The following is a 13,708-nucleotide window of genomic DNA, read 5'->3' on the forward strand; positions in this document are numbered from 1 at the left end:
TCTGGGTGAGTTCCTGTTACTCCTTTAAAAGCAGATGTAAAGAGCTCGCAGTTCGGAGCGCTTGTAACCCGCACACCTCCTGGATGTGGTGCTCTGTCCCATCTAGTGGCACCAAGACCACTTAGAAATTAATGAGTCTGCTACAGCCTTAGCTAAAGGCATGTGGCTTTTAGCTTGTGTAGTAGAGGCTCATACACTAAGCTCCAGAGGTCCCAGGTTCAATCCCGCCAGCCGACGACCAGGGTGTTTTGGCGTTACACGCTCACTCGGGTCACAGCAGCAGAGTGCCTGCGGTGATTGCTCCACACCCCGCAGTAGAGCCCTGCCACTGTCCTGCTGCAGGATACAAATAATTTCCTTTGACTTCCATGGGATTCCCTTTGTCCAGGGGCTAGAATCTATCCCCAGCAGAGCAGCAAGACCCCAATTTGGCCTGTCATGCTGGCGATTCACAATAACCGTTGATTCCAAAATCAAACAAGCCCTCTGCCGTGAATCTAAAGATCCCATGGCTTTAAAATGGCTGCTTGGCCACCACACCTCACACACTGGCTGTGTAAAAAGAGGTGTTTTAACCCCTATTACAAGCCTTTTGAAGACATGACAGTTGTAGCTGGAACCCATGTTAGATGGCGGAGGTAGGTCCTCGCCTCCCTCGAGGGTGATTTAGTGAAGGCAAGGCCAAAAGAAGGGACTGTTTTACACATGAGACTGAGAGCTCATCATATGGAACACCAGTGAACTGAGCCTTGAAAATCTCAGCCTTAAATCACATTTGCTGAGCCAGCCGGGATTTTAATGGCATGAGTCTGACTCCCATTCTCTAGCCCTGTGCAGTCGGGCTCTACAGGACCCCAAATAAATCTGACAAACAGTATTTGGGGAAATGTAGGGCTGGAAAGGAGCTCGAAAGGTCACCTAGTCCATCCCCCGAGGCTGAGGCTGGACTAGGTGTGCTTAGACCATGCCTGATAGATGTTTGTCTCACCTGTCCTTAAAAACCTCCAGTGACTGGACTTCCATAGCAGTTGTTCAGTGGTGCTTGTTTTTTCAAACCTCCTCCCTCCCTCCTTTTTTCCCCTGCATCCGGGAATAATTTGTGGAGACAACATAAAGCAAACCCAAATCATCTTATGCTAGTCTCACCACCCAGTGATTTGAAATACCCTCCAACTTGCATAACTTAAGCACCATAAATGGTTCCCTGAAGCACTAAAAGAGCAAGAGGAAAAACAAGCAGAAACCCTGAGCTATTTGGGGGTTATTCGGGTTTATCTGAATACTGGGATATTCAGTATGAAAAACATGAGTGTGAGTATAAAGAAGCATAAATATGACTGAGCCCTGCACATATTACTATTAATTATTTCTATTGTGGTAGCACCCAGGACCCCCGGGTAGGACGCCATTACGCTAGGTGCTGTACAAACACAGAACAAAGCGGCGGCCGACGTATCCCTGCTGCTCTTATTTTCTGAGCCAAAAAGGGCTGAGTTTGCTACGTAGACAAAAACTCAGCACCTAAGAGTCTGAATGGGTTGCTCTTTGTTGCTCAAGAGTGAGCCCTAGGGTGCGATTAAGAAGCCTAATTTAGGAGTTCCAAAAAGAAGGCCCATTCAGTGAGGAGCTGAACATTAAAAGGCTCGATGACAGGCTGTATAGTTTAGCGGTTAAATCAGCGGCCGCGGAGTTAGGAATTTTGGATTTTAGTCCCAGCACCGCCGCTGACTCATTGCACGGTCTCTCCCTGAACAAATCAGATAATTTCTTTGCGCCTCAACTTCCCAAGATGTAAAACGGGACGACAAGAGAGAACCTTAAATCACCGGGGCCTTTTGAGGCATGACTCATTAATGTATGCAAAGCAGTTTGAGAGCTGAGGCTGTATATGCGCAAATTATTTATAACCGACGGGCTATACAAGGATCCTATATTGTGAGATGCTGAGCTGGATTCACGCTGAGGGGTTTCCATGCCTAGCAGAAAGAATTCAGCACCTCACAGAGTTTTTTCCCAGCACACAGTTCCTCACAGCTTATGTCAAGCAATCACTGAGCACATGGCATGAAAAAGACCGTGGTGTCTGTAGTTGCTTCTTGGCTGGAATGAACAAATGTCACTAAAAATTCCCAGTGCAATGCAAAGATTGGAGTTGCCCGTCCAGAACAATAACACCTAATGGCTGATGTTGACTTACCTTAAATGCAACTCAGGGAGCTAAATCAATTGTACATCTGATTTTTAATCTGAGGGTCCAGGGTACAAGTCTTGTTCAAGTGGTAGGTTCTTAATCTACATGATAAATTTGTGAATAGGATTGCATGATGGGGTTATCTGTGACAGCAGGGACTGGACTCAGAGACCCGGGGGAGTCCTTCCAGTCCTATGTTTCTAATTCCTGACAGCGCAGCTCAAATTTTTTAGATTTTGCCCACTGGCATCTGAGGCTCGTGACAGATTTAAACCATGAGAGAGACACTAGCCTGGAATACGATCAGCCCTTGCGCCCCGCTGGGAAACTGTTATAAATGTGTCTCCGGCTAAATGCGTAGTGAGCCGTAGCCTAACTACTTGCAAACAGCACCAGTTTACCGGTATAAGCTTTTTTTTAAAAAAAAAAAATCAATGGGCTTTATACCAGTATTCTTTCCAGGAAAATAGAGGGAAAGTGTTTAAATTGACAGCAATGGAGAGGTATGAGAATTGCAGGGCGCAGTAGACAGAGGCTGGTCCTGTGCAGGAAAATTTGCAAGAAATTACCCGCATATTCTTTTAACTCTTTTTATTCTTCCACCAATACCTCATCCTCATCCGTGGCTGAGAGGGATTTAGGCTGAGTTCAGTCCGTGTCAAGAAGCGTTCATCATTCAATCCACATTGTGGGCTGCATGGACGCTCAGCTTTTTGGCTGGTGTAACTGAGACAGTCCTAGAGGCCTAAGTTACAGTAGCCTCGCTGGGCTGGCCGATGGGCTACAGGGTGGCCCAGAATTTCCACAGAGCTGCATGATGTGTCTGTGTCCCTGTCCCTGAGGTGTTCCTCCCACCTCCAGCCACACCCGCAGCATGTCCCTCGTGCTAGGGCTTGGGAGGGGGGCCTTGGAAGGCCGCTTTACGGCTATCTTTCACAGCATCTCTCAGGCACATACAGGGCTTTTAGGGAAAATTTAGGGTCCTTGTTCACTGCTCAGTGTAAAGGGGCTGGAGCAGAGGTAACAATCTCAGCCACTACTGAATAGCTAAGAAGCCCTCCAGTTGGCTAATTAGAACAGACCAAGTGGGAACTCAAAGAATAGATATCCCAGAAATCTTAGGTGTGTACTTAATAACAGCTTCAAATCAAAGGCCTGATTTGAACTGCTGTAAACCAGCACAGCTTCATTTACTTCAGTGGTGCTACAGCCAACTTACACCTGAGGGATCTGGCCCCTGATTTCCAGTTTTGGCTAAAGAAACCATGTTTGCTGCAGTTCAATTCAAGCATCAAAATCCATTGACCATAGCCTACGCTCCACTTTGCTACTGAGACCTTCTCCTTGACTGAAGTGTCACAGGTGTAAAAACCTCAAGATAAGAGCCAGTGAACACCTTCCTGAGTTTAGTTTGCGTTGTTATCCATGTTCGTCTACCCTTATGTCGGCTCATTAAGGACATGGTTCTACAAGGGCTGCTTTGCAGAGCTGGTGCAAGGGTTTTAAATGACGGCTCCTGTAGCACCAGTATGTTCAGTCTCAGTCTGCAGATTCTTCTGCTGCATCTTACTTTGACTTTCCCCTTGTTCTTTCGTGCGTGTATGCGAGCGTTTCAACAGCCTGAGGTGGCAGTGTTCGTGAAACTTGTGGGCATTGTTGTAAATGTGACATCACCATATGGCTATATTTTAGACATTAAGATTGAAGCGGGAAGACATTTATTCATCTGAATCCTGAGAAAGATACAAGATTATATTTTACTATGTGGAACCAAGGAAGAGAGAGATTGATACAGGAAATTGAAGCAGCAAGGAGAATGGATGAGTGGTTAAGACATCAGAGCCAGATTTTTAAAGGTATTTAGTCACAGATAGGTGCCTTTTCAAAAGTGTGTAGGCATGGAACTCCCCTTGAATTCACTGGGTTTGAAGTCAATGGGAGTTAGGAGCCTAGGTGCTTTGGAAAATCCTGCTAGGTGCCTATCCACATCCTGAGGCATCTGAATACCTTTAAAAAATCTGGCCCTTAGACTTTAGTTCCAATATGCATGTGTCCAAGTAGGTTCAAATCCCAGTTCTGGTAAGCTCACTAGCTTGGGCAGTGGTTATATCACTAGACTAGTGATCGGGAGATCTGGCCACAATTCCTGGCTCTGCCACAGACTCACTGCGTGACCACAGGCAGATCACTAAGGCCAGATTTTTGGAGATGCCGACCACCTAAAACTCCAGGTAAAGCCAATGGCAGCGGCAGGGGTGCAGTGCCTCTAAAACTCATGTCCTTAATCTTGCTGTGTTTCAATTCCCCATCTGTACAAATGAGGTAGCAAGAATTCCCTACCTCACAGCGGGTTGTGTGTGAGGAAAAGACATTACTGTTTGTGAAGTGCTTAGATACTACGGTGCTGGACACCAGAGAAGATGACTGATAGGTACAGGTAGATAGTTTTGCTGGGAAGATAAGTATATTTATATAAAATGCCCCACTTTTTTAACCTGTCAGAGGAATGTTTGGAGACTCAGAATGAGCAGCACCAGGTCTATTACAGCAAAACTGAGCAGTCACTATTCAGGCTAATTTCTCAGCCTGACGCTAGCTAACTCTTCTCCTCATTTGCTAGTCTGCAACATTCGCAGCACGTCTGTTTTCAGGAAAGTTCATTTTCTTAGGGGCACTGCAGTAAGGACAATTGTTATTGAGTGGAGTGAAACAAACAAAAGCATCCGACAGCTGTTCGCAATCTAATTGCCCTTAATTAAACTAGCTCCCTCGCAACTGGAGAGAGGCAATGTCCCAGCATCCGGGCGAGTCTTAATGCCCGTGTCACTCCTCAGAGCTGCTAAGTTCTGAATGTCTCAGGTCTGCCACACACGCTGAAGCCTAATCGTTGCTCACCGACTTTCCGCTCTTTTACAGCTTGTGGGAAGCTGACTGGAATCAGTGACCCAGTCACAATAAAAACCTCTGGATCGAGGTTTGGATCGTGGATGACAGACCCTTTAGCTCCAGAAGGTGAAAACAAGGTAAGAGGACAGTATTCCCCTCTCCCCGTCCCACACGCAGCATGTCCCGCGTTACTCCGAGCTCTTTGCATCAAAGCACTGGGACTCTGAATAGAGGTCCACCATCACATGTCCAGTCCAGTGCCCACTGAAGACAGTGGAAAGACTAGATGCATCTGAGCTTTATTGACCCTGTCTGCACTGCATGCATATCCACACAGCACTTATTAAACTCATAAGGTCCTGCTCAGCAGGTGCTGGGCTGCGTGTCAAACCTGGAGTGGACTCTCTAAAGGCTGCCTCTTCTTCGATTGGCCCAAAGGCAGGGGAGTTGGAGGGATTGACCACAAGTCATTACAACCCACACACATTGTAACGTCTTGAAGCTTTGCCTCTTGGTTGGTTTTTTGGGTTTGTTGTTGTTGTTGTTGTTTTTTGAGAGGGGGAGATTTACTTATTTATTTTATTCCTTACATTATTTTTTATGTTAATTTTATTGCTCACGGAAAAGTTCCAGACTCGCAGCCACTGGAGTTCTCTCTTTATCCATTGGTAACGATGGGTCAAATTTTCCCCCTGCCCACCACAGTCTGCCTCAACTCTGGCATGCAGGCGGTGCGCCCTTGGAGGAGAGGATAGTACCATTTCCATGGGGGTCAGTCCATCCTCAATCTGTTGACTGAGAATGCCAACCAAGCTTGCCTGTTAGGGCCGATTACCATTGTGTTCTTAATGGAGAGGACATGAGTGCACTAGGAACTGGACTGAGACCCATCAAACGCATTCTAGGCAGGGCCGGCTCCAGGCACCAGCGTTCCAAGCAGGTGCTTAGAGCAGCAGTCAGACAGGGGCGGCAGAGTTTCTGCGGTGGCGGCAATTCAGCTGCAGCTTCTCCGTTCCGCTGGCCACGGCAGCAGTTCAGCGGCAGTTTCTCTCCCTCCTTCCGTCCACGGCGGCAATTTGGCGGAGACAGATTTTTTCACTGCTTGGGGCGGCAAAACCGGTAGAGCCGGCCCTGATTCTAGGCAGGCTACTCAACATCTGTAATTATTTTTATTAACTTATAAAGCACATTCCTAGGGGGCTCAGTAAAACAGCGGCCTTATTTCCGGCTGGATACCTGGATGCAAATTCCAAGTATGTTACAAGTGCAAAATGTGCTCTAGGAGCTTCTCATGATCAGCTTTGAGTTAAAATCCATTTGCTGTTTATTGGTCTAATGAGTACACATATCTGTGTAGCCAGCTCATGGCAACAGCCCGTTCTCTATAAAATTAATGTTCCCTTAGATTTTTTTTTTAAAGGCCTCCCTGTCTGAAGCTTCCATATTTTCTAAAGAATAATGAACAGATATGTGTCCTCTACAAAGCAGATGAGAGGGAGACTCCAGTAATTGGCTCGTGGTTCAAGTCTAGATTTATTTGCCATGCTTTGACAAAATTCACACAAGTGTAGATGATGGCTCAAGTTGCAGGTCCATATAGAATCAGGCCCATAGTTATTAGCCAACAGGAAGGGACCATCAAAGTCCCATTAATTTCTATAACACTGCTGCTCATCTCTCAGATAAAGTCATCTGACCAAGCTACATCTCCCCTCCTCCTTCTTCCTCCACCTTCATTGCTGTGTAGAATTAATTTGCTGCATCAGGGGAGGTTTTTGTTTTGTTCTGTTTTGGTCTTTTCAGTTCAGACTGTGCAGCTCTGCTCACAAGGAGGTACGAAGCGAATAACTAGCTGAAAATCAATCTAGGTTTCCAATGAGTGATGGAATGGAAAATATCGAAGGCATTTGCTGAGAACATTGTAGGACGCAAAACAAACAAAGGAAAAAGCTTGGCTAAATGGAAATTCACTATTGGTTAATGCAGCCTTAGTCAAAGGGGGGCGGGGCAGCAGCACAGTTAAGGCAGGGTGGGAGGGCAAATTAATTTAATAGCTCGCTCTTTGTTTGGGTTCTCTGGCTGAGACTGGGAAGAAGCCTACTAGAAAGAAGATACCTGCTGATGATTCCAAAGTCAATTTCAGTTCAGAGAAGCTTCTTAGCTCTGAACATGTGCATTAAACCAAGGGCACTATGCAGAGGGAGAGACAGTCTGTCCCTTTCTCTCTCCAACTTAATCTGTTTAGTTTATTAAAAAGAAGAAGGGGCGACTTGATTATAGTGTATAAATATCTTCACAGAGAGACAATATTGGGTACTAAAGGGCTCTTTACTGTAGCAGAGTGAGGCATAACAAGAACCACTGGCTGAAAGCTGAAGCCAGACAAATTCAGATTGGAAATAAGGCAGAGGTTTTTTAACAGTGAGGGTGATTAACCAAGGGGAGTGGTGGATTCTGCATCTCTTGGTGTTTTCAGATCAAGATGGGATGCCTTTCTGGAAGAGATGCTTTAATGAACAAACAAGTTATTGAGTTCAATACAGGGGTAACTGGGAGAAATGTACTGGCCTGTGATATATAGGATGTCAGACTGGACTTCCCTTCTGGTCCCTTCTGGCCTTAAACTCTATGCATCTATGAAATTCCAGTTCCTTGCCTGCCCCTTAGTTGCCTTGCCCAAGAGACTCTGAGTCAACTGCAAGATCCAAAATCCCGATGAAAGGGGTTTTATTTTAGTCCCAGGCATCCCTGTTACAGGCATCAGTGGTACAAACCTTAAGAAATGATGAGAGATTATGTCAAAAGGAACAAGCCTCTGTTGCCATATAATGATAAATGTCAAGCTGAAGCTAAAATGCTTATTTTCAAGGTTGGGACACCATGATCTGGTGACAAACTTTCATTACAAGTTTATTGCTGTTGTACCTTCTAACTGATGCAGATTTAATCACTTTATCTGATGGAGGTTGGTGCAACAGAGCGACAGTATCTCGTTGCTCATTATTCTTCTGCTGTGTGCTGTTTGGTTCTCAGAGCAGACCTATTGTATTCTGCCGTCAGTCTGCGCCTTGCTTATCCATAAGCTTAGAGGGATTTTTAAAGTACATAATCAATGAAGTTGTCTGGCTGGCTTGCTAATTTAAGGTCTTATGGTCAGCTGTTTAGCAAGAGGATTGGCTGCACAGGATCCGTCTGATATGACTTCTGACAATAACTAAACCAAATTTTATGCTCATCATCATTAAAAATGTAATTATGGAGCAGAACCAGAACCCTGTACCCTTATCACTTCTCATTTCACTCTCGATAAGACACAGGATTATTCTGCTTGGGCTACATTTTGGAGTATTTACTCAGTCCACTGATGTTAATGCAGCTACTCCAGATTTACACTGGTACAAGAGGAGAATCCGGCCCATTACATCTTCAAAACAAACTCTAATTGGCTGATTGCATTATAAGGGCCTTCCGTGGTTCCTAGCATCTTCAGAAAGCTATTTGTCTATCATTATTATTAATTATTTGCATTATCTTAGCACTTAGGAGGCCTCTCTTTAATAGCTGTCACACATAGTTTCTTTTCTCCAGTAGACAATATTTTTTAGTGTAGGTAGGAAGGGAGCAACAAGGTTTTCTAAGGACTTAGCCCAAGTTTAGAAGTACGTATATTATTTACAATAGATTTTATTTAAAACATACACATCTATGAATTTCACGGGTTAAGTGGCAGAGTTTGAAGTCGATGGTGGGTGGTGACCACAGTGTTGGTCACCACTGAGTTACATCACAATGCTCAATACGTTTGGTGGGTGTTCTTCTGTTCAGGTCCCTAAATGACTCATTTGTTCATGTCATAATATCCCTGAACACAATTGGGCAGGATTGTGAGTCTCTCCGGAGAAGTCCGGCAATGAAATGGCAGGCGGCTGTTGAAGGCTGGGATTGATGTGTGCTGGCAGAGCTGTGTGTGGAAGAAGCTAGCTCAAAGCCAGATTGCACTACGCCTGGCTCGAGACAATGCTATCAATCTCTTGTTTTCTGAAGCAAGGAATCTCAGCAGATTCAGCCACCCTAAAATGTTAGCATTATAGCAAGGTTTTCTGCTTTTATGGTTTTAAAAATATCCACAGAGTTTGGCATGTATTACTTTTTAATGCTAAATAATGAAACAGGAGCTGCAGAGCAATAAGATGGCTCAGTTTTCATTTTTTTATAACATTGCCATTTCCTGGATAAATTCAGTTTAAGGTAAGATGTTCTTTAACCCCAAAATTGGAACCCCTAATTCAATAAACTCCACCTTCGAAGGGGGAAATTCCATATCCCTTCTCCCAAGATGTCCTGTCTCTACCATCCTGCTGACGGGCTCAGTGTCTTGTTCCATCTGGGACCTTCTGACACCCATCTCAGGCCCATCAAAGGAGGGGCATGGAACGCTGCAGTTGTGCATACATCCTTCATCCATGTTTGCAGAATGTTTCAAACCTGGGCTGTGTTTGAAATTCAGTGCAGATGTTTTGCAGAGCTCTCAAGTTAATTTGCCATTCTAAGATAAACAACCAAACACAATGTGTGGATGTTTATATCCATATGAGAGCAGATGACTTCATAGGACCCTGGCAATGGTGGCATGGTGGGATTCTGATCAGTGGATGTTTTATGCATTTACAGTTACATCTACTGCATGTTTGGTTACACAAAGCAGTGCAGCTTCTTCTGGAAGTAGCATAATTATCTTTTACATCTTTGATCAAAACAAGGGCTGTGTGAAATTGACAAATACTTTGCGGGACATTTTTTGAGGATAGCTAATCAAACTAGAGATGGGCTCGAAGCAGGGGGTTCAATCCAAACCCTTTCAAAATTTCAGATGGCGATGGAGATTAGATTAAAATCTCTGGGTTTGATTCCACCCCTTACAGTTCTGATTCCAGGGCAGATTCAGAATCAGTTTAGACTGAGTCAAAATCTCATGAGATCAGTCAGTACTCTTCAATTTAAGTCTGAATTCCTGGGGTGAAATCCTCACCCTAAAAGTTCTGTTGTTGACTTCATTGGGGCCAGAATCTCAAACTAAAATCTGAATCCCAAACCCTACTCTAATCCAGATATGGGTTTTAACACTGTCTTCTTGGCAAGTTCTTCAAAAAAGAACTAAATAAATTCATGGAGGATAGGTCCATCAACAGTTATTAGCCAGGATGGGCAGGGATGATGTCCCTAGCCTCTGTTTGCCAGAAGCTGGGAATGAGCGACAGGGGATGGATTGCTTGGTGATGACCTGTTCTGTCCATTCCCTCTGGGGCACCTGCAACTGGCCACTGTTGGAAGATAGATGGACCTTTGGTCTGATCGAGGATGGTTGTTCTTATGTTCTTATGCATATCTGCAGTTAACATGAATTTTCCCATTGATACCTAAGTGCTCAATCTTCCTGCACAGAACTCGATGGAGGTTTTGCAAGGACCAGACAGACAAAAGTTGTATTTGTTTAAGACATGTACAAATACATCTCCTAAAAGTCTTTTCTACTCCTATTTCATATATTATCTCTCCTCCAGCTCAGACAATTTCTGATCTAGAAAACAGCTGTCTTTCTCTTAGGCAGCTGCATACAAAATGTCGTCAGTAGGACAGATTTTTTTTTCTCCACGCTCACTGTATTGCTTGATAATTTGCTTCAGTCTTGGTTGCAAATGACTAATGCATTTTGTAAGGAGTCTAGACCGTGTCCCTAGTGAACTGGCATTTAAGGAATAATCTAAAATATCTCCACCATCAACTAATGATCTAACAATAGTGAGATTTTGATGTCTTTATCTATTGTGTTGTAACAGCCTCGCTTTGAGCTTTTGATGCAGGAGAGCATGATTTTTAAATGGATAAGGACTTTCCAATGAATTTCTGTGACACTGAGCGATTGCATTCATATTCTTGTGTATGCCAAATTAATGGAGTTCCACGCATCAGATGATATAATTTAATAAATGCTGCCCTGATGAGGCCTACAGGAAGCAAAAAAGAGGCATCAACATAATATATTGTTTTTATCCCAGCAGACTGAGATGTTATTGCCCTTTCAAAGGACAAAGACAACTACCTGGTACTTCAAGGCAACAGCTTAAACTACAGAGCTGCTGGAAAGATGTTAGCTTCCCCGTCTTGGAAAGCTTTTGTGTGCTAGTTAATTCAATCAGTTGTTTTTTTAGATTGTGGACCTATTTTTTTGATCATTGGTAGCATCCTCCAAATACATCATTTTCAAGCAGGTTGTCAATTACAGCCTCTCTTCCTAGCAATTTGCTCTGGATTTCTTGTGACTCTTGGTGTCTGTCCATGAGAAAACCTACTGTTAATAACTGCAGGACTCCATGTCATCTCTGAATAAGCAGGGTCTTGGAATGTGTGTTCTGATGATGAGCTGGAGGGCAACACTTCTAGAACCAGTGAGGCCAGAAAGAGTCTGTCCATTCCTCGCAGGTATAATGAGACACAGTGGGAAAAGAGTGACAGGCTTTTCTCCTCAAAGTGAGGCTTCCTTAGTTTAGTCTTCAGAACGTTCCCTTTTAACATCTCGTTTAATTTCTGAGGTAACTTATGATGCTGTCGCGCTACATATCTTCTAGAAGAGGGGGTGGAAAATCTCTCTCTATATTGCTCATTTGTTATGGTGGTTCTCTGTCTGCTGCCTTCTAACATGAAATGTTTCCATTGTTTGCCTAGGTCTGGTACATGGATAGCTACCACAACAACCGCTTTGTCCGAGAGTACAAAAGCATGTCGGATTTCATGAATACAGACAATTTCACCTCTCACCGTCTCCCTCACCCCTGGTCTGGCACCGGCCAAGTGGTCTACAATGGCTCGATCTATTTTAACAAATACCAAAGCCACATAATCATCAGGTTTGATTTGAAAACGGAGAGCATCCTCAAGACTCGCAGCCTGGATTATGCTGGTTACAACAACATGTACCACTACGCCTGGGGTGGCCATTCTGACATTGACCTCATGGTGGATGAAAATGGCTTGTGGGCTGTTTATGCTACCAATCAAAACGCGGGGAACATTGTTATTAGCAAGCTGGACCCCAACACCCTGCAGAGCCTGCAGACCTGGAACACCAGCTATCCGAAACGCAGCGCTGGCGAGGCCTTTATCATCTGCGGCACGCTCTACGTCACCAACGGGTACTCAGGAGGAACCAAGGTGCACTATGCTTACCAGACCAATGCCTCCACTTACGAGTACATTGACATCCCATTCCAAAACAAATATTCACACATTTCCATGTTAGACTACAACCCTAAGGACCGAGCCCTCTACGCTTGGAACAACGGGCATCAGATACTTTACAACGTCACCCTCTTCCACGTCATCAGGTCTGATGAATTGTAGTCCACTTTTGTCTAGAAACTAATTTAAAAAAAATTACTAATATCAAGGAAACACACTTATTAAAAAACAGCTGCCAAAATAAAGAACAACTTCACAGAGGATTATACAGCATACACCTGACATCAGCATTACCTCTACATTTCTAGAAGTCCAAGCCTGTGTTATATAGACTTAAGAATAATCATATACTTGCAGCTGGAACTGCACTTAAAGAAACACTGAAGTTTTTGTTTTGCTTTTGGTTCCAATAGCAAATCTCCAGTACATGCTAAAGAAGTAAGGCAATGACTGTTGGAAATTATCACTGGGGAGTCTCTCTCTGTCATGTGAGTTGCATGGACATTTTCCTACATCAAGGTCAGCTATGATGGATGTGTGATTTGTATTTTAAGTGGAAAAGCTGACCCCCTCCAGGGAGTGTTTGGTTAAGACTAACACTGGTTAGTTTTACTTGCATTCCATTGCAGCTACTGTCTCTCAACTGTGTTTTTGTCTCTTAGATTAACTGTGCTGAGACCCAAAGTAGCTCATGGATCTGTGTCTTAGTAACTATTAACCACGATGGTTTAAGTATGTATTATGAACAAGTTGTTGTATCCATATTGTTTGAACTTATGTATTCAGCAAATATACTGTATCATGTATGTCTGTTATTTACCAGAGGTGGCAAAACTTTGTATGTCTAGTTTATGCAATGAATGTTGTAAATGCAATGATGTAGTTTGGGTTAATAAATGATGGTTTCGTTTCTAAAAAAATGACAATGAATCAGTGTTCACCCCTAATACACAGGTAACCAATTTCATGTTGCTAATTTTAAAAATATTCTCTTACTATTATAATATCTACACAGCATTATGATTGATGGAAATAGCTTCTGTGGATATTCTGTGGCATCAGATTCCCATAGGAAGTCTTAGGAGGATGGACTTGTGAAGGAAATTAATTTTTTTAAAGAGGAAAACTTTGTACTATCCACAGTTATCTAAGGAACAATAAAACTATTAGGAGACTTCCCTGTTTTGTTTATTGTGTACTGGCTCTGTGTATGTAGGGGATGGAACAGTAGTAAATTAGAGAGACAAATTCTGTTCTCAGTTATAGCTTTGTGCAACCATCTTGTGTTGGGGTAACTAAAAGGGGGAAAATGGCCTCCTGTGTACAACAGCTGGCACCAGGCAGCAGCATCAGGAATTTCAGAGGATAGTCTGCTTTGCAGTGTGCATCATTCAG

At 43.7% G+C, this 13,708-nt stretch overlaps 1 protein-coding gene across 3 annotated transcripts in view; it reads left to right on the top strand.

Moving 5' to 3' along the window:
* Positions 1-13,488, top strand: part of OLFM1 (olfactomedin 1) — a 48,230-nt gene extending 34,742 nt beyond the window's left edge. For all 3 annotated transcript variants that reach the window (XM_037879905.2, XM_037879904.2, XM_037879906.2), the window contains exons 5-6: positions 5,108-5,214; positions 11,801-13,488. In XM_037879905.2, coding sequence (XP_037735833.1) covers positions 5,108-5,214; positions 11,801-12,475 — 782 coding nt within the window. In that variant the 3' untranslated portion in view covers positions 12,476-13,488. The remainder of the gene's footprint in view (positions 1-5,107; positions 5,215-11,800) is intronic.
* The last annotated feature ends 220 nt before the right edge of the window (positions 13,489-13,708 follow it).

Source organism: Chelonia mydas, chromosome 16 (genome assembly GCF_015237465.2).
Source record: "Chelonia mydas isolate rCheMyd1 chromosome 16, rCheMyd1.pri.v2, whole genome shotgun sequence".
Taxonomy (NCBI): domain Eukaryota; kingdom Metazoa; phylum Chordata; order Testudines; family Cheloniidae; genus Chelonia; species Chelonia mydas.